Source organism: Coturnix japonica, chromosome 12, assembly GCF_001577835.2.
Source record: "Coturnix japonica isolate 7356 chromosome 12, Coturnix japonica 2.1, whole genome shotgun sequence".
Lineage (NCBI taxonomy): Eukaryota > Metazoa > Chordata > Aves > Galliformes > Phasianidae > Coturnix > Coturnix japonica.
In genome coordinates, this window is record NC_029527.1 from 16,378,125 (window position 1) to 16,406,093 (window position 27,969).

Here is a 27,969-nt window from a genome sequence, read left to right on the forward strand (position 1 = left end):
GTTTGTATTTGAACTTTGGAAAGCTAAATAATTCTTATAGTAATAAACAAATCTGAACCCAGTAGAAGTAACTGGCTGGCTAGAATTGCAGGATGCTTTTTGTGTTTGAATGCAAGTGTTAGATCCCAAACCAGAGCCTAGCTGCACAGCCACACACGCTCCGTGTGCAGCACTGTGATAATGTTAAATAGAAAGGATGCTCCCAGCAACTGCAAGTTTGGTTCTAAGCAGCAAAAGCAATATGTAAATACTCTGTTTTAAATAATAATTACATTATAATCTATAAAGTCAACCAGAAGCTGGCTTGCTTTCATATACACACACATATATATACGTATCAGTGTGCTTTAATAATCAGTGTTCTACTCTCTGAAGGTCTTCAAAGAAAGATCAGATGAGTAAGATTAGCCCTTTTCTGCCCCAGCATTCTGCTGACACCAGTTTGCACTTTGAATTCCCCTGAAGGTCTCTAAGCAGAATTAGGTCTTATTTTATATGCAAATATATAGAATGCGTTTTCGACATAGTAGAACTTCAGTGACATTGAATGATTCCCATTGGCTTTTTTTGAGCTTACAGTAGGGCCACTGCGATGGGAGGAGCCCAAGATGACTGCATTTAGCACATAGAGCAGTGCTGCTGGCACAGTCAAGTTCTTTGGCATGTTAGAGGAGCAGGATGTTTTTCCTCAGGTGACTTTGAGGTTTTGCACACCAGTTGTTCTTATATAGAAGAATCCTTGTTTGCTTTCACAGCCCCCATGGAAGCCATTGGTGGAGACCTTCCTCATCCTTCATGTGGAGGTTGCTCTGAGAGAACTGTGGGAATCGAACAAGCATTGAGTGGATGTGCCCGGAAGTAGATAACCTGGCAAAGGAGTTGATTAAGCAAGAAGTCAGTAGGATTGCGAGAAATCAATTTAACCAGGAAATGTTACCAGGCCTGGGGAAGAAGTTGGAATGGCAGCATAGCATGGCAAGATGCAGACTGACTGTATGTAGCCTCCTGCAGGGTCACCACGCTGTGTTGTTCAGTAATAGCTAATGATGGTGTGAAGATATGGCTCCCAGCTGGGGAGGACAACAGGCCTTGCTCTTCTGGGAGGGCTGGAGGACTTCTGTTAGGCCATGCGATCGTTTGGGTATGTCGGGGCATCAAGGAGGTTCAGCTGCTGAAAAGTGGATGTGAAGGGAATCTATTAACTGGACTGTCTGAGAAAAAGAGCAATTTTATTTCAGAAAACGCCTTCCAACAGGGTGGAAGTGACAGGATATAAATAAAACATTCATACGGCTGGAGTGGGGAAGACAAAATTGAAGGTGAAAGGCCAGAAAAAAAAAAATTGAAGCTTGCTCTGTAAAATGAATCTTCTGCGTGGAGTTCTGCTTTTCATTAGGAGCACAGCACAGGCTGAAATAGCGTTTATTTTTTCCCTTGTTAAGCCTGAGCTGACAGCTGGGGAAGATGTGGGCTCACAGAGCAGGCCTGGCTCAGGTGCTGTGTGTGCATGTTGTCCCAGCAGCTCCATGCAGCCCTGAGAAGCCAAAGAAATGTGTGATGGGCAGAGCTCCTCTGCAGGGCTGGCGGGGTTGGCCCTTCTGGGGGAGCTGCTGCTTGGCTCCTAGTGGTTTCCTTCTGTTTTGCCATATTAGCTTACTAATGTGCGATTATAAACCTATGAAAATGCCCACGTTTATTTTGAATTATAAATGTTATTTTTCTAAGGATTAAATGAATGAAATGAAAGGGCTGTCTGCCTTCATAATGTAAGGCTTGGCTCATTTACCTTCCAATAAAATTAAAGAAAACTGCAAAGCCCAGAATGGTTAACAGTATATAATTGGGGGAATCCATCAGGGCATTTGCACCTCTCTGGTTTCCAAACTATGAATAATTTTGGCAACATTCCCCAGCACTGCCAAGGCAGAGCAGCAATGTGCTCTCAGCTGCACCTGCACACGTTGCATTGCCATGACAACGTGGTGCAAATACTTTCTCGCATGTCAGCAGCATGGCAGAGGAGCCCACCTGCACTGTGCCGCAACTGCCCGCACAGATAAAATCACATGGAGCAAAAAGAGCCAACCTGGTTGCTCACAGCCGTGGTAGAGGCTCCTCACATGTCCACATTTCCACCCCCTTTCTTTCAGTTCCATTGAGGCCATTATGACCTCATCTTCTCTGCATCTCCATGCCTTGCTGTGCTGGGCAGCAGCAGGGTGTGCAGGCACAGCTGTGCCCAGGGCAGGGCGTGCAGCACCTCTCATTGCTTTTGGCTCTGTCAGTGTGTGTGTGCAGACTGCCTGAGAAGGTCGGTAGAAGTTCTACTGAATTAATGCATACTTCTGTGCTGCTAGACAGCTCGCACCCAGTTGTGAAGATCCATCAGTAAATGAAGGTCAGTTTGTTACTTCTTCACATTTGTTTTTTGCATAGAGAATGAAACAGGAAAATGTTTTAAGGAAAAAGAAATTTGCCAGCCTGGCTGCTGCAGGGGGGATGGAGCAGGCTGTGCTCTGCTTGCTGTGAGTAGGAGACCATGGCATCTTGTCTCTGCCTTCTGCCCACACGTAGCAGCAGCGTGAGTTTGTTCTCGAGCTGTACCACCACAATTCTAAAACTGGCTGCTTTGGCTTTTTATATGATGCACTTATCTGTGTAACCTCAACCCAAGCCAATGTGGACAAACACTTTTGCTTCACCAGAAAAAGGTAACGTTTAAGAAGACATAACAATGGGCAAGTGAATCTGTTTCTTTCTGCAGTTTAAATGTTTAGGATTTGAGAAATATCTGCGTTATTGGTGTGTTTCAATGGTTGTTTGAGGTCATTTCTCTGTTCCGTCAGTTTGCATTCCCCTGTGCACCCAGCCCTACTTCAAGCAGACTGGAAGCTGCAGCTCCATCACATGGCCTCAGGCAGCTGAGGCTTTGAAAAGCTGTGTTTGTTTGTTCAAAGTACACTCAGTCCATTGCCCAGTGCCTAGGTGCCAGTTTATGGTACAGTTTCCTTCATATGTTTTCTCCACATGTCCAAGCCCCAGTTCAGGCCGCTGGCACTCCACCATTGTAGGGCAGGCTCTGCCATGGCCATGCTGGATGCTTTCTCTTGCCATGCTCCGTTGCTTCTCCACACACCCTTGCAGTGTGGGGAGATGCAGAGCCCGACATCTCAGGTTTTCCTAGTGAGCAACAAATGCTAGCACCTCTCTGGTCCAATAGAGACCTATGCTGAGAGCATTCATATTCTCAGACTGGGGATTGTAGGTATTTGCTCTAACACACTGTCAGGTCAGAATCTAAAGAACCTTAAGTTGCTTTTCAAGGAGAACAGTTCCCCCCCACACACACACCCCTTTTCTTAACATATGAATTAGCACCGTGTGTCCTGGATAACTGCAAAGATCACGGCAGCTGGTCCAGGTGGCAGTGTTCTGTAAGGCTGCTTTATTGCGCAGGGATATTTATGAGGGTCATAATATTTTTAGTTTCCTGGTCCATTTGCCCATTTATGTATTTACTTATACACACATCAGCTTACTGTTCATTTTTATAATCGATACCTTTCACTCGATATTCTTGCTTATTCCTCCATAAAGTAGAAATGGAATCGACTTGAAGTCAATTGACCTAAGTTTATTTTCTATCCTAGAATATGTTAATAATTTAAGAAAAAATATGAAATAGCTTTGCCTCGTGTTCATTTAGCAGCTATTAGATGAAGCAAGATTGTACCTGTGGCCAGTCAATCTGGTCCCTGTGGTCAGAAGCTGTGCTGGCTCCTCAAGGTGTTTCAGGGAGGTTCAGGTTGCACCCCAGTCCTTTCTGGGGCTCTGGCGTCTCAAAGGCTGAAAGCAGGAGTTGGTGATCTGGGGAACTACAAGTGTCAGGTTGCTTGAAAAGCATCATTTCATGACCATAGTTTCTCAAATGCCAACCACTGCATGAGGGTGCAAAGCAGCCGGTGCTGGCAGCGTGAGGCTGCTCCTGGGGGGGGATTGTGTGTGTCCTGAGATATTGGTGATGCTTGGAATTTCAGAGTATCAAGTGCTGTTTTTTCCCCTTGCATTGAATAATTCAGTCGTTAAAGTGAGTAAAATTAAAGATTTCTCGACCAGTAGCATCTGGAGTATAAGAAGGATAGCAAAATCTGTTTCATTTGAACTGTAATCTCTGGTCATGTATAAAATGAATAAAATGCAGTAAGAGCGAAGAAATGTGATTTCTACCAGCAGCTGAAGCCTGGCGCTGGATCCCCTGAAACACCAGGATTGTGTGTCAGTCACTTTAGTAGCATAGCAGTGAGGAATGAAATGAAGTCCTTCTCCGATGATGTAATCTTAAGAGAAAATGATATGACAAATCATTTCTAACTTAAAAAAAGCTGAGTGCTCAGTCACTGGGGGAGGGAAAAGCTATTGTTTTAATAATAGAAATGGGGGATATATGTTACTTTGTCTCTTTTGTGACGCTTACTGTATTGCTGAATGTCAAGCAGGGGACACTAGACAGTTGTGAGCATTGGTGATGGGTTCCTGAGTTGTGTCTGCCTGTGCTTGAGAGCTGCCCAACTGGGCTGCGGCTGTTGGCTGTTGTTGCCTGCAGGCCGTGCAAGCCAAGCGGTTTGTTCCCTTGCTGGGTTCCAGAAGCAGAGCATGAGGATACAGATCTTTGTCTTATCTTGGTGCTGGATGCACACAGAGGACCCTGCCCCAAGCATCACTGTTTTGCACTAAGTTTGCTTTGCTGGCACATCCTTCTGTGCCAAATCCCTGCTTCAAAGAGATGACAACATTCAAAACTGTCATGAGGTCAGAGGGTGCTGTGGTTCCAGGGAGTCACAAATTCAAAACCACTTTAATCTTCTGTTGACTTGGGGCCATCGCTGCTTGTTTCTTGGCTTAATAACTCCTAAGTGATTCTGAGCAGTTACAGGCATCTTCCTTGTGTCTGTAAGTGACACGGGAGTAAAACCGATTCCTTTCTCCAGCGATGTCCAATCCCTGCAGTATGTAGTGTGCAAACCGTTTGATTTGTGGGATTGTCTTTGATGCTGCTTCATTTTCTCTCTTAGCCATGTGATGCCCTTTGAAAGCAGCAACATCCCTTTCCTTCATTGCTCAGTCCAATTATCTGAATAATTTAATTTCCCTCTAGATAAGCTCCTAGAGTTTCTCTCAAAGGATGGAGACAAAATTCCTCCTCCATCTGCATCATAACGCTCAGAGCAAGTGCCTTAGCATTTAGTATTTGGAATTATCATTCAAGTTACAGATGTAAGCCATAAATATTTTTTTCTGATGTATGCAGATTTCTTGCATAAGGAAATTCCTTTTATAAGGGAACAAGCTGTATAAAATAATTGACACAGATAGCTGAAACATATTGCAAATATATATATTTACTTTATCTTTACTCTGCCTGTTTGCCCATGAAATGCAAGTTGAAAAGCTAGACGTGTTGGGTGCTCTGATTTAGGACATGAAAATTTGAGTTGGCTTTGGCAGTGTGATGTTAGAAGGAGCAGTTTTATAATGCAAGCAGGAGGAAAGGGAACTTAGTGCTTCTGGAACATGCATTCCAATGCTGTCTGCCTTGTGTTTGGCCTTTGCATGAGGAAATCCATCAGAATATAACAGTTTTCCCTTTGTTATGCAAAACTACAATGGATTTTAATCTAGCCCAGAAGAAGAGCAGCTCTGGGGGGTAACCTGTTATGGCTGATGAGCTCTTTCTAGAGTGAGATATGGTTGTTACTAGCATGTGGAAAAGTAATTTGAGGAGCTGCTTTCCAAACTTCAATCTTCCTCCTTTTCGTGCCTCGTAAGGGATTGTGATGCTATGCTGTGAATCCTTTGCTGTTACTGTGGAATTCTGTTGTACAATTACACTGAAATACAACTGCAAGGTTAACCAACAGCTTTCTCTGACCTGCGATAAGTAACGTTGAGACATTTGGGAAGAGCAGTCGGGCACTGACACAGGCATTGCTATGGGCTGCCCAGTGAGTGGTGGGGTCACTGTCCGTGGAGGTGTTGCAGAGCTGTGGGCACATAGCACTGAGGCACATGGTCAGTGGGCATGGAGGGGTGAGTTTGACTTAGGTTAGGGATCCTGGAGGTCTTTTCCAGCCTAGATGACCCTCTGAAGGACACTAACTTAACAACCTCACTGTGTTCACTGCTGAAAGTCACCCAGCCTCAGGTCTGCTGTAACCAGGAGTGCGTGCTTCCCATCAAAAGCAGAGCTTCTCTCCAAGCTGCAGAACAGACATAGTTGTTAGCTTGAAAATCAATTTGAAAAGAAAAATATATGCTTACCTCATCACCCTTTAATTCTGCTTCAGTCCATTTAATGCCTGTTGAATTGTCTTAGCCACAAGTGTGTTGCATACTTATGTACAGTGTATATAAGCGTTGGGGATGCAGAAGTTAAGGGGCACAGAGTGCCAGAGCCCCACCAGCTATTGAGCAGCCTGCAGAAGGGCATTTCAGGTTGGTTCTGTAAAATCAAAGACCTGTTCCAGCTGAGCCCCCAGTGCTGCCAGCCTGCAGAACACAGAGTGGGTAAAGGGAAATCTTCTGACACTAAAATCCCATCATTTTCTCCAGTGTCACCTTTCACATAATTACCGAGCAGAGAATTTATAATTAAATGGTGTGACTGATTCTGTGACATTCGCATAGACGTTTCACAAAGGCTATTTGCGTGCCTTGCTATTTTGTACTGTAATAACTGCAATCAGCATAACTACTATGATTTGTTTATCAAACGTCCCTTGTGTAGCATCCGTTGTCATGTGTAGAAGTTGGTGAGCGCTGCAATTTACATAGCGTTCCTGTGTCACACTGCTGAGGTGCTGAAGCTCCGCTGATGCTCACATTGGAGAAGGGCTCCTCTGTGTGTGAATGGGTGCAGCTGTTGGCCACTCTTTCCAACGCCACCTAAGGTCTTTCCTGCTTTCATAAGGATTAGTTTTCCTCTAATGGTCAACAGCGTTGTAATCAGTTGGGTTCATGAAGTCATGAAATTCTGCAGAACAAAGGAAGAGTTGTATCTTCATAACAGGGAGATCAAAAAGGGTGGTTGCTGAGCGACAGAAGTGATGGGTTGAAAAGTGATGGGACAAGAGTGTGTTCAATGAGCAGCCACCCATTATGCTGGATGGTGAGCTTTCAGCAGGCTGTGGCTCTGCTGCTGACCATGCTGCGGTGCCCAGCCAGTGCGTGCCATTGAGCCCAGGAAGCTTACAGCACTGCATGGCTCGGTGTCACAGCCCCTGGTGTTGTCATACATACATAGCATTGGGCTGTGCATATGTCCCACTGACAAAATAATCAAAGGCAATATAGTACGATGAGCTGCTGTCATGGTGTGGATTATACTAATAGTCTTAGGAGCAGGAGGCTGCAGTGGAGGGCACATGGTATAGTCCCCTTCTCATCTGACAGATCCCCCCTGCAATGGTCAATCCTCCCTGCATCCATGACAGATATTTACCACTTCTGTTGAAAAAGCGATCCTCCTGGAAAGTCACCAGGGGCTGTCAGAACCTGCTGTCCACGAGGCTTTGTTGCTATTGTGGCTTTTATTTCTTTCCCCTCAAAATGATGTTAGCTTGAAAGAAGGGCAAACCACTTGCCCTAAGCGCTGCTAAAACCTTCTAATCTAGGAAAAGAGATTGGGTGGGATTTTTTTCAGGCTGCTCTATTCTCTAAAGGGCACTGCTAAATGACAACTTCAGCAGATTATGGTACTCAAAGGGATGGGGGTGGAGGCAGGTCCTGCAAATCACCAGAAGACAGCACAGCCTGGTGTCTGCAGCTGAGCTGGTGTGTGCCCATGTCTCCCTTTCCCTGGGACACTCATCCATCAGTCCCACCAGGGAGCTGGAGCTGCCAATGGTGATCTCCTGCACCAACACAGTTTTAGGGGTGCTCTGCCGCCTGTGTTTCTCTACAGTGACATCTTCCCTGGGTCCTGACCGCTGGGTAAGGTGCAAACAGCCATAGCTCATTGGGAGGGAGGGGGTATGGTTCCTTCTATGCAAAGAACAAAACTTCCAGTGAGTAAAAGGTATTTCATGGTTGTTTAATTTGCCTTTAAAACACCTTGCTATCTTTGGTGCACAAAGGAGCATTAGGCACTGAAATGTATGAGAATGTTTGTATTCAACTCTGTTTGCTTTCCGTATGCAGTGGGAGCTGGTCTTGGTTTTGATTTAAGAAATGTTTCTCATCCTTACATCTGTGTAATGTAATATAAGGGATGAGCTGAAATCTTCAGATGACCTGGAAGAGTCTTCTGGGAGATTTATAAACTGTCTACTTTATATATAAGAACGTTTGTTTTAATTCCCATATAAAAGTGAGATAAATTGGTTTGTGATAACACAAGCCCGAAAATATCTGAAGTCACCCATTTATTTCCATATTGCAAAATAACAGCATTCAGTGCCTAATTACAAAGCTGAGTTAGATAAAAGGAGCTCTTGCTCCTGATTAGACTATGAATGCAAAGAACTAGCCTACAAAAAGTACTGCAAACTGCTAAAAAGCCTTTTCCAAGGAATGCTGCAATCAGTTCAGTGATCGTGGCCCAGCAGTGCAAACCTGGCACTGCATTAGTGCAGACTGACAGGCCTGGTCCATGTGTTGCTTTGCTTTGAGATCCATTCTCACTCACACAAAATTGTCTGCCGATATTTTTTGTGCTATAAAAACTGCTGGTTCTGAGGTGCGTGTTTTCAAGACCAATCTAATTTTCTCTCAAGGTTTTTAGGGCAATTTTCATCGTTTGCATGAATAGAGCAAGAATCTGCAAAATACCGAAATCTAAAATTCAAATGGGAATCCTTTATGTAAAATAAATGATAAGAGCTAGGTGTCTCTGCATGTGAATGATATCCTTAGGGTTTCGTTCTCTCCAGCGCAGGGCTTCAAAGTCTGATGCATTTGTAGCTGTAACAGCAGAGTGTTTAACATCAGGTTAAAATCCATCAAAAATGAGAGCCTGCCTGGGAGGGATGTGAGTGAGTGGCACCCAGGTGGCTTTGTCCCCATAGTGCAGCAAACGTGTCTTCCAGCCTCAGTGGAATTGGGCCCGCCGACCAAAAGAACCACTTTAGTAAGCTTTAGCTCAGCCCTAGTTCTCATTCACTTCAAGTTAGAACCTCCCTTGCTAAATCTGCTTCTTAATTTCTTAATTTCATCTCCAGTTTGGAAGTCAGGTTTCACTAGCCAGCTATTAAAGGTACGTATGAGTTATCAGACCTGTGTTGTTGGTTAAATCTCATTCTTTGTATTTTAAATCACCAATTTGCATTCATCTAAAATGCTTTCAGAGAATTTATCAGAAGAAGTGAAATAAGAAATGAAATAGTTTCATGTAAACTGCATTTTTATGTTTGACTGGTAAAAGCCACAAAGCAGAGATAAAATACATAAAACTAAGGTTCTGCATAATAAGCGTATCTCTTAGTTTCCCTTATCTTTGTAAAGCTCCCATTTGTCATGAGAAGCATTATGTGTCACTCATCCTGCCTTGTTCTACAAAAGCTCTTTTCTCGCTCTCCTTTTATCTCCCATCGGTGATTCTCAGGCAGGAACCTTTGCTGGCACGCTGCTGCAGAGGACCCCACTGCTGAGATAACTGCCTACCTGTCTGACCTTCCACCCCATAACAGCATGAGGAAATGCTGCTCAGCACCTGCATGCACCTCACTAAAAGCACTCCTGGCATGCATGGTGTACGATGACAATAATGTAAAGATGGTAGTAAATATCCAAAAGGTTATTTACAGGAAAAATTCACCTGTATGGAAGCATTCAGTCTGCTGGGAGCCACTGAGACAATCTCCACCAAGGAGCAGTCTCCAAGAGATGCTGCCTTCATTGTGGTCAGCCCTTAAATGAGGTCTAGAGGAGGTGGAGTCAAGCTCCATCCCTTCTGGGTGCACAGCTAAATGACTCTGCTGGGTGGGAGCACCAGGGAAGTTATACTGGGAGCCCAGATGTGGAGCAGCCCATGGGAAATGGCTGAGGGATGCTGCAGTCACACTGCTGAGCTCCAGCACCCACAGGGGCATGGCTGCAGCCACAGCTGAGCAGCACTTCCCAGGGAGCTGGGCACAGAGGGGACCTTTTCTCTCAGTGCTTGGAATTCTGTTCCCAAGAGGAGATACTGGCATCACATCTCAAAGCAAATAACTGCTCCAAGATGCAGACAGTGCCTGGCAAACATAACAAATACTTTTCTTGCTGAGGATCCATTTGAAACCTTCTTGGCATGTAATGCTTTTCAAAGTAGCTCCTACTCAGCTGCATGTCTCCTTCTTTCTGAAGGCTCCACCGCTGTCACACCAGCATGTGTGTACAGCTGGCTGCTGCTCCTCCCTCTGTGCTGACACAACGCTGGGTTGCATTGCTGGCAAGTTTGTCAAAGCTCCTGCAGGGAGCAATTGGCTGAGGGGCCAAAGGAGAAATAGCAGTTGAGTGGATTAAGTTGGTAATCCAACACAGAGGTGGTGTTTCTGCCTGCAGAACGCTGTGTGTTAGACTGCAGCGCTCAGCCGGTAACACTTTTTGTCCTCCAGTGGTCCAGATTCCTTCTTTCTTTGTAAGGGAAGTGAGGCTGCAGAACAACACTGTGTTCTTCACCATGTGGCTGCATAGTGGGATTTGGCCCAGCACCGCTTCATAGGGTGGGTTGGGATTTGTCCTAACAGCCTTGGCAGAATTCTGGTCACATCAGTGTCATTCCCTTCTGATAATGGGTACAGAGGAGTTGAGAAGGCACTTCAGTCTTTGCTTCTGTGTGTTGGTATAGAGAGACGTCATGCACAACACATTTCTTGTGTTTTCTGTAGGCACTTTATAGCTTCTAGTGGTTGTCTTAATCAATGTGAAGGCAGCTGTTATGGAAACATAACAGCAAGTCCAGAGACATTCATGTTTTTCTAAATGTGGGACTTTGGAAGTATCTGAGCAGGGTCAGCATTTTCCTGTGCTGTTGTATTTACTCGTGGAGCTCCTCCAGCAGAAATACAAACTGATTAGTGCTGAATAGCAGGAGAAGGGAAAATGGTGTTTTGAAGGAATTGCCCACAATCTCTATTAATTTGCGCGTGTGAATGGATGTACCATATATTTACCTTTAGAGCGAGATCTGCAGGGAGTTTGCTTCTTTCAGCTCCTTTGCACCTGCATTGTGCTGTCTCTGTGCCTTTTAACTCGGAAATATCCTCTTAAGTCACAGTAATTGTCATAGTTCACTCATCAAGTGTGTCCTCTAAAAGGTAATTAAAAACAGAAGAAGAAAGACTTCTTTGCCCTCTGTGTTTGCAGAGTGCACTTGGCAATCCTTGTGTTCCTTTGAATACTCATCTCATGGGAGCAGCTGATCTCCAGCTTGCACATACAGAAGCTTTTCATAATAAGCATTGCTGAGCAATGGGAGCACACAAATCACAATGTATTGTCTGCACAGTTATTTCAATGAACTGTACAGAATTAAAGCATATTAAAAATAATGAAAAACCCTTTTTTTCTTTTTTTATAAGGTAAGTTTTTGCTAACCCATATTATTATAGATTTAATGTTCTTCTTTTATAACTTAGAGTAGATGAAAGTTTCAGTTTATACCAGTTTTATTGAAATCCACATCTGTTCTTCAGTCTGTAAGTGGAAGGAAGCTGTGCTGTGAGTGTGCGAGAAGGACTGTGTTGGTGCAGGCACTGAAGGCCTGTGGTAGCTGCTAGGTGCTGCACATCACAGCGGTGTGCAGCACAGTTCTTGGCTCCCACATATGTGGTTAAAATGCACGTTAAAAAATCATTTAAAAAGAGAAGTTATTTGGGTGGTTAACAAGGTCAGCATGCCGTGTTACAGCTGCAGAGCACCCATGTTCACATGCTGTGAAGCCCAGTGGATCAGAGCAGCCCTGCTGGGGTCATGGTTGCTGTAGCCCATGTTCTGCTGTAAGCACTGCACCTGCTGCCCCGTCTGATCTGTAATAGTGCCTCATGTGTTCTGTCTCCTAGCTCTACATACAAACTACCACACTTACAATATCCATGAACCTAAGTGCTTCAGTGGCCCTGGGGATGCTTTACATGCCGAAAGTGTACATCATCATCTTCCACCCCGAGCTCAACGTGCAGAAGAGGAAGCGCAGCTTCAAGGCCGTGGTGACGGCCGCCACCATGTCGTCCCGGCTCTCACACAAGCCCAGCGACAGGCCCAACGGCGAGGCCAAGACAGAGCTCTGTGAGAACGTGGACCCCAACAGTAAGTACTCAGCTCTCCTTCGTGCTATGTGTGTGTTAGAGACATAAAGATTGATGATGGCTCAGCCTTGGTTTGTATTAATTTCTCTCTTCCCTCACTCTTTGAGTCCTGCCAGTTGGTAGCCACAGGGGAACCTCCTCCTTCCCCTCCTCTGTGCCAGCACCCTCTGGTGCAGCAGCACCTCCAGCCTGTGCCGCACCAAACCCTCCAGCCCTGTAGGGCGAGGGGAGGACAGGCACTGAGCTCACCAGGAACCCCATTAGCCTGAGATACAATTACATTTCCTGCAAATTTTCTTTGCTAAAATCTCACCATCCTTGAAGGCTCCCACGTACGGGCTTGATCCGGTCCTGTAAAACTGAGTGCAGATTTTGTCACTGATTTAACAGGAAAACAGATCCAAAAGATGCGCCCAATTTCCTCAATGTGTGTAGTATGATATTCTGTAGCACAAAATTACATACTGAGGCCATCATATATTCAATTTCCATTTGAATCTGGAGCGAGCTGAGGAAGGAGACAGCTGCACAACTTTGTTGCATAGTGGGAAGGTTTGGGCATGTCTTTAAGAAAAACAGATCTGAATGTGGAGGAATGCCCTCTCCCTGCCCATGATCCGTTTATCCATTTGCTGCTGCAATTTCTGCCACTTCTTGTCTATTAAACTGCTGTATGGATATCTGCCTCAAAGCAGAAACTGCTGTTAAAGCAAAGTGGGAGCAGCCTGCAAATTACCGACACAGCACTTTTCCTCCCTGTATTCACTCCTGAATGTGTTGTTTCTGCAGTGCCAGGTGAGTTTATGCTCACCTGGTGGATGGATTGCCCCTGCCCTGCACCCGGCCCATGGCAGGGGTTGGAACTGTGTGATCTTTAAGGTTCCTTCCAAACCAGTCCATTCTAAGTGGGGAAAAAAAGGATCTGCCTTCAGAAACTGTGAACTGTCACAGTTCTGGCAGAATCAAAAGACAGCGAGGAAATGTTTCTAACAAATGAAGGACCGTATCATGCCTCCTCTGCACAGAACCTTCACTGCTCAAGGAAATAAATCTACTTCTATGATAGGGTATTAGCCACTGTGGGAGCAGCAGAACACTGCTACGCTGCATGGCTGTCAAAGGCTGCCAGTAAGCAGCCCTGCCCTTCCATCCCTAATTCTCCTGCTATGATGCTGGGGTTGAGCCCTCCTGCATGTGGGGCAGCTCCTGTGGATGCTGGATGAGGAGAGGGGGAAAGGAGGAGGGAAGGTGAGGAAGGAAACAGGCCTTGAAAGCCAGCAGGAAAGGGAAGGGGAGTTGGGTTTGCTGAACTGCATTGCACTGGATGCTGTTCTGATCAAATGAGTTGGGGTGAGTTTCTCCTCCAGAAAAAAAAAAAAAAAAAGAAAGAAAAAAAAAAAAGGAGGAAAAAAGAAAAAAATCTAAAAATTTGCACTTAAAGACATAAAAGAAGAGAAAAGCAAACAGGTTCTAATGCTGAAATATTCAGTGTGGTAACAAAAGTGTTGCCCTGTGGGACTGCAGTTTGGGGGTTTCACACTCTTGGTTTCCCTTTCTGGTCTCATTCTCCTGAGCTGCATTTATTTGCTGCTTCCAGGCTTTTGAGGATTCTTTCCTCTCCACCTCAAAGAACAGTCACATTTTTCCCTGGAAGGAGATATTTTTATTAACCAGGGCTCAATTAAAACCCCATAATTCCTATTAAAACTCTTTTTTTCACCCATGGACTGTGTGCTACAATGTGCATTTAAGAGGCAGTAAGAGCAGTAAGGGGTGGATTCCCCCCCTGCATGAGTTTCTGCCCTAAGAATCCCACCTTCAGGCCTGGTTTATTGGCACTGCTGGGGAGTCTGTGCACAGTCTGCTGGGAGAGATGCAATCCCAGCTTTGAAGCTGAAGTAGATGACGGGAAAGTGCTTTCTGTGGTTTCATTGGCTTATATGTAGGACTCACAAGAGTCCACATTTGCTTGTAAAAGCTTGCCAGTCAGAAGGTGCTCAGTCATTAACTTAAATGGTTTTCTGCAGATAATGGGCTTTTTAGTTTGTAACGTTTGCAGAGAACATTATCTGTTTAATCTTTTAGTTAATTCCACAGATGCATATATCAACCTATGTATGTTCATATTATATGGTGCACCTACCACTATTATGTCATCCCTCGCATATGTTTTAATATATACTACCAGAAAATCAAATGAAATACACTGCTGCTGTATTTGAAGTAGCAGGGTACATTTTCCACCCCCATAGACCACTGCTACATCTGATGGGAGCTTTGCATGTGTTCAGTGGGATGTCAATCAGGCCCCTAATCAGACGACATTCTGCATGTACATCTATGGAGTAGTTCATTGAATACCTGAAATGAGTCTTTTTTGCTCTTTTGGAGTTGGCTTTGAGCCCCACTGCAAGCTGAGCTGGGGAATGGGGACATGGCCTGGGGGGGGCAGGGTCCCTCTTCTTAGGAAGTGGGCTAAAACTGGGATTGCAGAGCCAGTATAAAAGAAGAAACCACAGTAATGTGGCTGGAAAGCCACTGGAAATTGAGCAACCCCATGCCCTGCCCTGTTGGAAGAGCAAGGACACATTATGTTGCAGTTTTTGCTTCAGGATGTCTCAGAAGTGAGAAACTTCACAGGCTGAGCCCCCGAGCCCTCGCCTGGGAGGGCTTCCATGCTAAATGGGATATATTAAGGCCCCGCTTTTCAATCGGAAACTTTGTCACTCCCTTAGTCATTCCAGTTTTCCATCTGCCACGTGCACGCTTTTACTCATTCAACAGCTTTTTTTCTGCTAATACATGTTTGTATTTGAAACGTTGCACAGCAAAGATGAGCAGAATCTGGGGGCACAGCAGCTCTGTCTGCTCAATGAGTGCATTCTATGTTGCTGTGCCCTTGGTGGATATCTGTGCTGGGGCAGGCGCTTCTCATCAACCCTGAAGCTGAGCTGGTAGTGCTGCTCCTGCTGGGCTCTGTTTGTTTCTGCTGCAACAGAGGTGTCAGACTCTGAGAAAACATTTGAACCTCCAACCCATACTTAACTTATAATGAGATTTACATGTAATTATTCCTTCTCCTTAGCAACTTGCCTTAATTCATGGCTTTTCCAAACACAGCAACAGGGAAATGAGCATCTCAGTTTGATAATGAGGAGGTTGTGCTTTACATGGGCTGGACCAGCAGACTTTCCTGCTTACCAGCTATGAGAGTGACTGTGGACAAGTTCATCCTCATCTTTTGCTCTTCTGTGCTATGCTGATGAAGCTCAGAGGCCAAGAGATGTGTTGCACCCCACTAGTAAGTGCAGGGAACCGGAGGTGTGCAGCATCTCTGTGGTAAGGCTGAGGACACTCATATGGCAAAGAGCAGCTGGGAAGAAAGGGCAGCATGCAGGAGGAGATGTGAGGAGTTATGCTGAGATCTGGTGAGAAGCAGCAAAGGATTGTGTCCCGATGTGCCAGTCATGAAGGCTAAGGTCTGAATGGTTAGAAGGATCCAATTTTCAATAGCACTGTAAGCCTGTGGGCTTTCGAGTTAGCCAGTGCTTTGAGGGCTCAAAGCCTACTCAAGCATCTTCAAAATGGTTTTATTTTTTTTCCTTTCTCCTCTCCTTAGCAATAAGTAGAAACTATTTGGCAGTTGATTCAATTTCCAGGAGTGAAGTGCAATCTCTGCCTGTTTTTCTAGAAACATTTCCATTTTAGAATATTGCTTTCCTGCTTGCTGCCACCTCCTTACTCTGACCAGCGCGATGATAAGAGCAGGGCACGTCAGTCCTCGTTTTTCTCCGTGTGTTGAGAATGGGCACTGACTTTGTCATCAGTAAAGTGTGAATAGTAGATGTGGGTTGCAAACATCTCTGCAGATGTACAAACACTGCTATGCAAATGCTGCCATGCTGTGCTCTGCTCTGCTCATGTATCCATCCCTGCTGATTCTTAACATCACTGACATGACATTGCCTACTCCATTCTCTAACGGGGAAAAACTAAAATGCTTGTCAATGATGCTGAGGAAACCAAGAGTGAGCTCAGAGATGTGGAAGGACTGGGAAATGTGAAATGGAAACCAGAGTTTGTTCAGGGGAGAGGAAAAAATTCAACCAGATCTTCTCTGCTGTCAGCAGCTGCTCCCATGCTCAGAGGTACTTGAACTCCTGTAAACTGGTTCCTTTATTCCCAGCCCAGAACTAATTTGGTGTATCGGTGTGTCTCAGCTGTCCATTATTACTGCTCTCATCTGAGCTCTTCGGTCAAACTAATATCATGGCTCCAATGACAGGGAAAAATTTGAAGAGTTTATTGTGAACAGATGCATTATACATACCAATGTATTTACTTTTCCTGTAGACTGCATACCACCAGTAAGAAAGAGTGTTCAAAAGTCTGTTACTTGGTACACTCTTCCACCTACTGTATAGCTTTTGCCTGCTTTCCAAAAAGGTAAGGAAAAAATCTAGCTTATTATTACTGTATTCTCAAGTAATTCTTGTCTCACATGAATAAATGAGGAATGTGCATTAGTGCAGCTATGTCAGAACAAAAGTCTGCCTTAAAAATTGTTCACTCATCTGCTGCCAAAAGCACCCACACGAAGGGTGTGCTGCAGGAAGGGAAGAGCAGAGGTGGGCAGTGCTCACCCAGTGCTGCAGGAGGACAGGAGCCTGCTGGGCCCTGCAGCCCCTCATGGGTTGTGGATCCCAGGAAACCCTCTGGAGGTGTTTGCTCCCTTTTCATATTGTTTCAAATACCTCTAAGCCATCAAAATTCAATCAGGCAATCAGACCTAGCAACTAACAGAATGCTTTTGGAGTTGCCTGGCAGTGTGGAAATAGCAGATGCAGAAGTGTGAGTGTTCTTTTTTATGTTATAAATTGCCCCCAAATAAGTTTGCAAACTATTGTTTTCCTTTCATTGTGGGTGACTGCTTCTGAATAACCGCAAGTGAACAATTTTTGAGGGCTGGCTTTTTCTAAGTGTTATGACTGCCTGCGTGGTCATCTCTTGAGCTGATGTTGTCTTTGTGACTCCATGAACCAGAAGCTGCTGTTTTTCTAGTGAAATCTGGGGAATGAGAAGCTAACAGCCATTAACAATTGTTTTTCGTATCTGCAGTTTTGTGTGCTCATCCAGCTTTGCCTGCTCTTTTGAGGCTTTGGCCAGGTCTGAAAGGCACTGCCCTGGTTACTGTGGTGCTGTGCAGTCAGGGCTAGATGAAATTGCTGTGTACACAGCTTTCAAAATCTTGTTGAGCTTATCCCTAATAAGTAGGAACTTGTATCAGCAAAGGTAGGAATGGTGCTAGAATTGAGTCACTGAGTCACAGGGCAAAAATAAAACCTGACTCTAATAACTTTAGGTGGTGTATATTGCCACAGCTCCGGTTTCAATTCAGCTTGAGTTCTTGTGAAGTGTTCAAATTGCTTTTTATTGTGTTTGAATCATGCCTGTTATTCTAACTTGCCCAGCTCAGGCAGAAAGCCTTATTTAAGGTGTGAGCATCAGAATGACTGACTTACCGGAGGGCTGAAGTCAGGAAGGTTGGTGGTTGGTGATGGGTGGTGAGGGAAATACGACAGAGTAGTTGGAGGAGAGAAGGGGATGCTAAGAGTGCCATTGCAAATGTAATGTGAAAGAGTAAAAGGCAACTACATGGAGATGACATGGCTAAAGGAAGGAGAGCAGGAGTACTCTGGGGATACATGAGAAACTGTAAATCTTGGGAGAAATCACCTTTTTCTGTAAAACCTTAAAAAATGCTTAAAATGTAAGGTATCAGGAGCTGATATGTTTCCAAAAATAGATTTTCTAAAGATAAATGTAGCATTACTGTATAATGCAAGGAACTAGTACCTGCAAAGGCACACACATCCACTCCCTGCAAAAGGCAATTGGCCATTCAGATTCTTTATCCAAATGCTGCACAATGCAAATTCATGAACTATGGCCACTCTGCAGCTGCTCTGCAATGGGTTCTGTTCTCTGTTCCCCTCCTGAGTGCTCTTTTTCCAGCTGGACAGGCTGCTGGAGCTCTGCTTGCTGTCTTCTGATTTGTTTTTCCAGTGACAAAACAAAACAAAGTCAAAGAACACAGCACTACATCAAAAGCAAAGCAGTGATATCGGGAAAACATCAACTTAGTTGTAAATTGGCTTTATTTTGGTAGTAACATATTTGTATGTCAGTATGAACACGGTGCTTAAATTGCTGCTCAACTGTATCAATTTCTGCTACACGATGCATGGAAGGATGTGTTTATAATGCTTTTAAACTGTTTTCTTTGAGTGACAAATTGGACTTCTTTCCTGATTAAAATACGAGGATTGAGAGACTCCACATAGTATGTGGGTCAGGAGAAACAATCATCCATTGCCCAAACGAGGTGAAGAAGCATTGAGTGCACAAGTGCAGCACAACTGCCTGCAGCCCAGCCTGGTGCTCCTGCCAGTGAGGGCTGAGAGATGCTCACATGGAGCAGATGGTCGAGCAGCCCCCAGACCATGCACCCCATTGGGCCAGCAGCAGCTCAGGACCTGGCAGCCTCATGTCCAAACTGCAGGATGCTCCAGAGCTTATCCCGCCTTAGATTGTGCAGTGTAGAGCCATTATTTTCTAGATTGAAGCATCATTTTCATTTTAAATCCCACTAGCTTCATCCCAAGAAATAGAGCTCTGTGTTTAACCTCACTTGAAGGATTTTCTGTTCAGTGTGGCTGCTAAGAAATGAGAATACGCAGTGAAAATTGATAAGTGAAAGACTTTGACAGGTCTTCACTGCATCTATTTATATTCTAGAATAACTTACTGAGAAATAAACATTTATCATAGATTTCTGCTAGCTATGATATGCTCACTTTATAAGCATGGCACAATTGCATCCAAAGAAGGAATCTTCTGTGCATTGGCTGCAGAACTCTGCCTGGAGAATGGATTCCAAATGATATGATTTCATGCTGGAGGAGCTCAGGCATCGAATGCATGAGCAAATTAACCTCCTTATTTAGCAAGTTTTTCAGGTAATGTTGTTTTCTTCACCCCCTGCTGAGAAGGATCTGTTCTTGAATAACGCAACCTTCCCCCATCTCTTCTAGTTTGGGAAAATAAGTGTCCTGAACTATTGATCTGAACCATTGAACTATTGAAACTTGATTTGGGGGGTTACAAGCTGCTTCCTCTGCAGTACCTTTGCAGTTTGGTTTTAGATACTTTTTATTGTAAAATCTGAGTGTTTTTCCTGCTGTTCTTAACTAATCCTTGAGCTGTTCTTTTCAGTTGGTTTGGACTTGACGCAGAGAACCAGGCAATAAATAGGATATGGGGAACATCTATTGCATCTCAACTGCATCGCTGCAGGGTCGGGGCAGGTGTGACTCCCTGTTGGGCACTGCACTCTACCGGATGGTCCTTCAAACCACGGCCACACTTTGCTTGCTCCCCACTAGGAGACTTGCAGCAATGGTGGCATCTGTGAAAGACTTTACAAGAGTTGACTGTTCTTATTATAACAGATCAAATTGTCATTTGCTTTAACAAAGTTTAGAATCTTTTAAATATCATTGATGTTAATTCTTATTTTTATGTATCTTTGAATAAGATATGGAGGTAATTATTTCAGAAATTACTCATGTAGTAACACATATTTTCTGAGCCCAGCTACATCCGCTGAGGTTCCCTCTTTAATGAAGAGAAAGGAGAACTTCTGTTCTAGGAACCTACCTCCTTCCTCATCCCTCACCACCCCACAATTCACATTTATACATTGTTTGCATTACAGTTTTTACCTATCTCTCAAGCTCTCAATATCCATTTGAATTAGTGTTTTCCTTCAGGTTTCATGGCAGCATCCTGCTGCCCAGCAGCCAGGCCATGCCAGGAATTATTCTCTCTCTAAACATCTTATGAGCTGTACAAGTGATTTTGCAGTTATTCTCCTCAGCAGTGCGAAGTTGGGCTCCTCTCACAATGTTTGAAGATTTGAAGGGTATCCATTGCAGTGATTAAATATTTCTTATGCCATCACCGCAGTTTGTATGGCTGAGAGAAGTCTGAGTTATTTAAAGCTTTCCTTTAAGACCTCTCAGAAACAAATCTGGTGCAACTAGAGCTTGACTGAGGCTTGAAGACAGGTCTGGGGAAGCCAAGTTTTGCCTTTTTGGCTTCAAGCATTGTTGGACTTGAGTTACTTACAAGATTAATTTTACTTATTGTTATTATGTGGGCAGGAAATCTTTCTGGAGAAGCTGTGTGTGTGGCACTGAGAGCTGGAAGGTGCTGTGGGTCGCTGGGATCCTGCAGCACACAGGTGTGCTGTGATGCTGCAGAATACCTGGTCCTGGTGATGTTCTTTGATATGTCCACACTGTTGCATGCTCCCAAAGAGATTATTTTGCAGACTGTCTCACGCCTTTTGTGGCTTTTATGATACAAGATTGCAAACAAGTGAGGTGTCAGTCCGTTTCTACTGAAAAAAATGATGAAACCCTTTAAGTACTTAAATAACCACCTTATAGTGAGACGTTTGCACAGTGCTCATTGTACATGTTGTTCTTGACTTTGATTATTACAAATGTAGGTAGCTAGATAGATGAGCATTAATTCTTTCATTAGCATTAGCATTCCTCTTCTGTTCCTCTGTTTGTCCTTTTCTGTGATCTTTTCTCCCAGGAAATTTGGAAGAAGAGCAAGCAGCAGATTTTGCATGTACACTGCTATACCTCATGGCCCAATCCCACTCCCTCTTCTTGCCTGATAAACCCTTAGCAGTGCTGAGTTATCCCTTTGGCTCATTTACCAATTCTTACATCCTCTCTGGGAGATCTTTTCAAATTCCTAAGCTGTAATATTAGTGAAAAGACAAGGATATTTGGCTCCCTTGTCATCCAGACAGTTATAATGAATCCCCCTTCCTGAGGAGGGTGGATGTCACCAGGGCTGCTCTGCCTCGCTGCCTCTCTCACATGGTAGCTGCTGCACTCCCATCCTCGCATTGATGTTAATGAGGTGTCTAAAGAATGAGAAGTGGGATTATGAGATACAGCTGGACATTCTCAGCTTAATCTCTCTGAAAGCACTGAGGTTGCCCCGGACTGGGACACAGAATGTTTGAGGCCTGATTCTTTTATCCTCCACCTAAGCAATGGGAAGCATTAGGTTTGCATGTTGCAGCTTTCAGGATGGGTGCTCCTGTAAGTGTTGTTTGTGCTTTGAATACAGTATAACTTCCCAAGAGCTGCCTATTTTGTAACCTCACTGCAAAACACAACTGGATACAAAGGCCTTCAGTGCCCCATAAAGGCCAACTGACACAGAAGCTCAGGGTGGCCGCTGTGTGCAGAAGTGTGAGCAGCTTGAACAGAAGTAGCTGGAAAAGAGATTTTAGGAAGAGCATTTAATAGCCATTAAGTCAAAGATAGAAGGAGGTATCTACTGAGCTTTGTGCTCTGTTGTGGCTTCAGAGAAAGTGAGGAAGCTGAATTTGAGACTTTTCAGTTTAGAATTGTTGCAGATTTTCTTGATCTGATTTGCAGCTGTTGATTTTGGAGGCCATGTATTTGTTTTGCAGCCATTTTTTGTCTGCAGTTATTGCAGTTCATTAGTTGCACTTATCATTGTTAGTCACACACCACCAACCCATTTTGGATAACAGTCTGGGGTCAGGGCCTGGGATGCAGAGCGGGCAGTAAGGACAGACCTTGGGGATGCTGGAGATGCAGAAACCTGGAAATATTTCTAATGGACTGTGAAGTGCAGCAATGGCACTTAAATTTGCTGCTTGGTGGCCGCTCTGTGCTGTAACTCAGTTACCTGCAGCTCAGTGGTCTCGCTGAGGGATTTCTTCACTTACACACTTCATTGTGCCCAGCTCTGGCCAATGGCAGCCAGTAACACCCCCCTGGGACACACATTTTATCCTCTAGTTTGCCGAGGAAAGATGTTTTCCCTCTTCTCCTTCTAAAATTCTGTGCTGAATTAAAGCAGCTGTGAAGCAGCTCTGCTTCTGTTCCTGTGAAATGGTTTGCAGCCATCAGCACCGCAGCAGCTGCCACATGCTGCGGGGAGGGAAGGACGGTGATATGAATTATTTTAAGGACATCTAACATCTGGTTTAGAAGTGAGTGACTTCCATTTGTGATGAAATCTATATGGATGATAAGGTTAGGCACAAAACCTGTATTAAATTAGTGACTTAAATTGTTTTCCCTTCCGGTATAAGGAGGAGGTCTGTTCATAACTGTCACTGAAGGAATAGGATTGAGCGGATGTGGCAGTAGAGTTCTGTCAACAGAAGTCCCCATGAGCTGAGCTGCTGTGAGAGCACTCCCTTCCTCACCCTCCCCATAGAAAGAGAGCCGAGGACAGAAGTGTGTGGAGCTGGCAGGGTGGGATGCAGGCAGTGTGAAGGGATGAGTGGGAGACAGGCTCTGCTCTGGATTTGCCTCCTTTGGGTCCTCGTGGGTCTGAGTTTGCTGCTGGAGATGTCACGAGAACTGGAAGCAGAGCTTCAGGCTCCTTACAGCCCATGTCCACCAAAACAAGGAGTCCTATCTGTGACAGGACTGTAAGTGCTGCCAAGTAGCTCAGCAGTGTTCCTTTTACCAAAGCTCTGGCTGTGGACAGGAGATTCCAAGCAGGTGCAAGGAAGCCCCGTCCATGGGACAGCTGTGCCTCCTTGCTTGGTTTGCACCAAGTCCATAGGCACTCTGTGGGGCGTGGGACAATAGCAGGACAAGGGGAAATGGTTTTAAGTTGAAAGAGAGAAGATTTAGGTTGGATGTTAGGGGGAAGTTCTTTACTAGGAGAGTGGTTAGGCCATGGAACAGGCTGCCCAGGGAGGTTGTGGATGCCCCATCCTTGGAGGTGTTCAAGGCCAGGTTGGATGGAGCCCTGGGCAACCTGATCTATGGGGTCTCTATGGGGATCTATGGGGTCTCCTGGGCAACCTGATCTAGTAAATGTGTATGTTTGGTGGCCCTGCTAGGCAGGGGGCTGGAACTACATGATCCTTTATGTCCCTTCCAACCCGGGTCATTCTGTGATTCTGTGTGTGCTGCAGCTTTCTTCTCTTGAAACAGATAATCCTTCTCATGTACGGGTCTGTCTGAATCCTTTGTAAGCAGTACTTTTACTAACGTCAGCCATGCTTTTAGTCTTTATGGTTTGTCTTCTTGTTTATATTGCAAACAATTAGTCACTTGAATTCAGTGTCAGATTTTTGTACTACTTCACACTGTAAGCCATGCGTGATGGAAGCACTTAAGCTCTGAGATTCAGTGATGCTCATATCAGTTATAAATGTTTGTGAGCACAAGGCTGACCCAGATCTTGCCAGATGAACTGAAAAGTAACCTTAAGAATCACTTTCAGTGTTCACTTTTCCTTTACATGTTTGCTGTGGCTTAATCCTGTGGGTGGCTCAGCGCCACACAGCCACTGCTGGGAGGGGCAGAGGATTAGGGGGCAAAAACAAAGTGCCCATGTTTGTGATGGCCGAGGAACTGCCATCACCTGGTTTGCTTCCATAATACACAGGTATCATTATCCAAGCAGGTTCCTGCATGCAACTGTGTGTCTTTGGTGATTTTAATCAGGCCTTGATAGTTATTGTCATCCTTGGGAAGAACAAACCCATACAAAATTTCAGCACAGCACCTGGAAATGGCAGTGCTGATGAACTGGAGGAGCACATGAGGAAAAGGAACGCAAGGTAGAGCTGTGACTTTGCCACTAACGCAGAACCGTGCTATAAAATGAGACAGATATTATTTTATGTTGACACAGATAGCAAACAGAATAGATTTGTGCAGAAGGGGTCTGGTTTTGTTTGTGTTTTTGGGGGCCAGTAAGAAAAACAAATAAATAGCATATGAGAAATTGGTCTTTCTCAGTGCATCTCTCACACTGCAAATATGCACCATTTTCACATCCAGCATCTCTGCAAAGCAGTAGTGTTTTTTTCTCTATGTTAGCTTCAGGGAAGGAAATGTGCATGTCTCTTTCCAGCAGCATACACTGATACATTAAAGAGGAGAGCATCCTTTTCTTCAAGAAAATAGGTGCTTTGAGTTTGGGATGAGTTCATTTGTTTTGAACTCTGACAGTAAAGGAAAAGGAGGTATGTTTTTGCTTTCCAGCTGCAGTGCATAAAATGGAAGAGAATTAGACTCATGTCTAAATACACATAAATGCCCATGAAACACAAAAGAGGAAAGAAAGGTGTTCCAGCCCTGGGATCTATGGTTCTGCTTGGTTACTGCTCTGTAACTCAGCATTGAGGTTTACCTGGGGGACATCTGGCACTGCATCAAGGGAGACGTCTGCTCTTGCAGCTCTGTGGAAAACAGGGGGAAATAGTTGCCATAGTTACACCCCTTGTCACGATGCCTATCGTGTCGGCAGAATAGAGAGCCTCGTATTAAATCTGTGCTCTTACTAATATCAGCTGTTAAACATTTCTGAGATATTTGAAATCAAGACTTTCTGCAGGGGAAAAAAAAAAAAAAAAAAGACATTGATTGCAGTGAAATTGCAGTGAAATGGTACTGTTGAGCCATACAGCTCAAAACAGAATTTAGTTAGACATTAGGTATTACAGAATTATACAGCATGAATAAATATTCCAGTGAACTTAGCCTCTGTGCACTTCATGAATATCCTTGATTTTTCTATTAAGCTGTTTGTTACTTGCAGCTCCCTGCCAGATGCTTGGAGCAGGGCAAACTGAAGAAAAGGAAGGCAGGGGCACATAGTGCTTACACTGAATTCATTCAGAGCCCCCCCATGGGAGGAATGGTGCTGTGAGTGCTGTGTGTGTGTCCCCCATTGCTCTCCAGTACAGCATATCCAGATGTCCAGGCACACTAACAAACGCACACATACATTCTTTAAGTATCAGAAGTATCTATAAATATTCTCCATGCCAAGAGGCCTTTGGTTGAACATTTGTGTGTTTTAAGCTGGTGTGCTGAATCCTAAAGTATTAAGAGGATATTATTTAAAATGCTGTGTTGTGTTTTAATATGTAGGGGTTGGTATATCTTCATCCACTGCATGGTTTCTTTGCCACGTTCATCAGGTGGAGTGTTGTGTTTGCTGAGGAATGTGCACGATGGGCAGTTCATTGATGGGGAGATTGACTTTAGCCAAAATCCAAACTCTGCAAAACTTTTCTCATTGGGCGTCACCTTATTTTCATTTTTCTGTTAAAAAAAAAAAAGTAGTTTGCATTTCCAGATCTTGGATCAGGTTTTGACTCCATGAGCACCTGAGCTGTATGGTGGAAATAGATTGCTTTATTTAAACTTAGGGCCCTACAAGGCTTCCCTCTGCCTGCAGGAGGACACATCTGCTGTGCTGAAGGGCTTTGTGGGGGATAAGGCACAGGTAGGGAGGAAGAGAACTAGGAAAGTTAGAGCAAGTAGTGGAGTCCTTTGTAATTCATTAACAGAACAAAGAGAAAACACTCCTGTACTCTGACTCAGTATGAAGCTCATTATTGACTGCAGGTTTCTTTGGAAAAATTAAGTGCATGTTGTTCAATCCTACATTCCTCTTGTTTAGCAACTGCACAGCATTCTGATTCACTTGATTTTTATTAAGTATAATGATTAATTACAGAAGTATTTTCAGCGTTTTGATCATTAAATGAATCCAAGTTGCTACAGATGTAGAGCTGTATTTACTGAATGTGACAGTAAGAAAGAAAATGATTTGCATGGAGAAGTGCTGAGGTGTTTCCAGGATGGGAACTGACTGGAAAATGGTGTTTCCTAGGCAGGAGCATTGGAAAGGTTTCTTCTGGGCAGGATGGAATGGTAGGAACCAGCTGGAACAACATCAGGAAGAAAGGCAGCAGAGAGGAGTCATTTCTTAAAGCACCAACTCAGGGCTCCTTTGAGACATTTTAGAGGATCACTCAGGTCATAGTTTTAATTATGTTCCATGCAAACTGTTTTCACATTTGGCTTTAACAGCTCTCAGCAGAGCCCGGCTTTCCAGGTGAGATAACCAAAGTACTATTAATTGCTTTGTTTTAAGCAGGTGAAAATAATTTGCTACTATTCATTATCTTTCCAGTCAACAGCATTCAGACAGAAGCGTTACTTACTTGTACTTACTACTTACTTGTAGCTGAAATTAGTATGTTTTCTGTACTGTCAGCTCCAACTAAAGAGTGACGTGAATCAGTTTTGTTTCTTCCCTGCCACCATCTCATAAAGATTTGGAGTTCCATTTCCTAAGCTCCTGTTTGCTCTGTGCTGGGACACTGCTGCCAGTGGAGGAGTGCTGTGAATGTGAAGGTTCAGGCAGCGAGTGCTGCCTGGAGAGCCGCTCTGCCCTATCTGCACACGTCGGGGGGTTCTGCTCCCTGACCATCCCTTAGCTGCATCTCCCATCTAAGTACATAAATGCTCCAGCGAATCGTGACTGCTCTTCCTGCAAGGTCTTCTTAAAGCCTGTCTGCAATCTTCCATTTGCTGGAAGCATTGATAAGGCTTTCTGCTGTTTATTCTTTGATCCCAGTGCCCAGTATTGCAGACGCTTTCAAACCTCACCTGACCCAGAAGTTTTTATCTGCAAAGCTGAACAAGTAGGAGATAGGAGACAGGTGCTGCCAAACATGTTCAAGATTGATGTTCTTCAGTGGTACAATATTTTGCTGGTTTGCGCTTTTATTTAGGAGGATAAAACTAATCCTCTTCTATTGCAATCTTATTACCTGACTCAAAATCTCAGTCTTACAGGCATCTTTCTGGCAAAAGCATGATGCTTTCTCAAGCTGTAAATGTTATTTGTTGGGCTCTGTTCTTTGACACAAAGTCATGTTTTCCTCTAACAGCTCAGATGGGAAAATTAACATTGACAACAGCCTCTGAGTCTGCTTCTGAAGGCATCTGCCTTAATAATATCTTGCAAAGTAGTCGAAGGTGTGGCTGATAAAAATTATCTTTTAGCGCAGTCCTGAGGAGGCTGAAAGCAGTGTCTGTCACTGCAGGTAGTTTAGATCATCTTTCCAGCTCAACAAAAGGAGTTTATTGACTCTGACAGAGTTATCAGCATAAGCACTTCAGAAGCAGAGAAATAAATGACATGCTTTTGTGTGTTTCCACAGAACTATCACTTCCATTGGTAAATATTCATAAATGATTATATTCTCTTACCATTGCAAAGGGAGAGTGTGTCTCCCATATTCCATATATAGCCTATTTTTAGGTCTGATCAAAATTAATACAGGTACGTATCTTTATAATATTCTCCACAAGAGTAAATTTCCCACAGCATTCAGCATTACTGGTGCTGTATGCACATCTCCCATCAGTCCATTGCACTTTGGTAGTGCTCCTCAGCAGCATTTGGAGCAGGGAGGACAGCTGCCCTGCATTGCTGCTGGGGGTTTGGCTGCAGGCAGGGAGGAGGGCTGTGAGTTGCATGGCTTGATACAGAAGAGCATAAGAAGCATGGAAGTGCACCCTTTGTCCAGGTGAAAAAATGCCATAGAAACACTGTCGGAAGCCAATGACTTTATACTGTACTATAAACTTTTACTGTGAGCAATCCTGACTTTGCTGCAACCAGCAGGTGCTTTCCCAACACTGCGTGGGCAGATTTCAGCCACTGAGTGCAGTGTTGCTCTGGTCTGTAGAGATGGAACTTGAGAGTGGAGTTTCACCATTAAGCTGTCTTA

At 44.3% G+C, this 27,969-nt stretch overlaps 1 protein-coding gene across 4 annotated transcripts in view; it reads left to right on the forward strand.

The window, feature by feature from the left end:
• The window catches only part of GRM7 (glutamate metabotropic receptor 7), a 211,397-nt gene that overhangs the window by 173,412 nt on the left and 10,016 nt on the right, over positions 1-27,969 (forward strand). For 3 of the 4 annotated variants that reach the window (XM_032447244.1, XM_015875338.2, XM_015875340.2), the window contains 2 exons: positions 12,039-12,285; positions 16,638-16,730. In XM_032447244.1, coding sequence (XP_032303135.1) covers positions 12,039-12,285; positions 16,638-16,708 — 318 coding nt within the window. In that variant the 3' untranslated portion in view covers positions 16,709-16,730. The remainder of the gene's footprint in view (positions 1-12,038; positions 12,286-16,637; positions 16,731-27,969) is intronic. The other variant, XM_015875339.2, reaches the window with a different exon arrangement.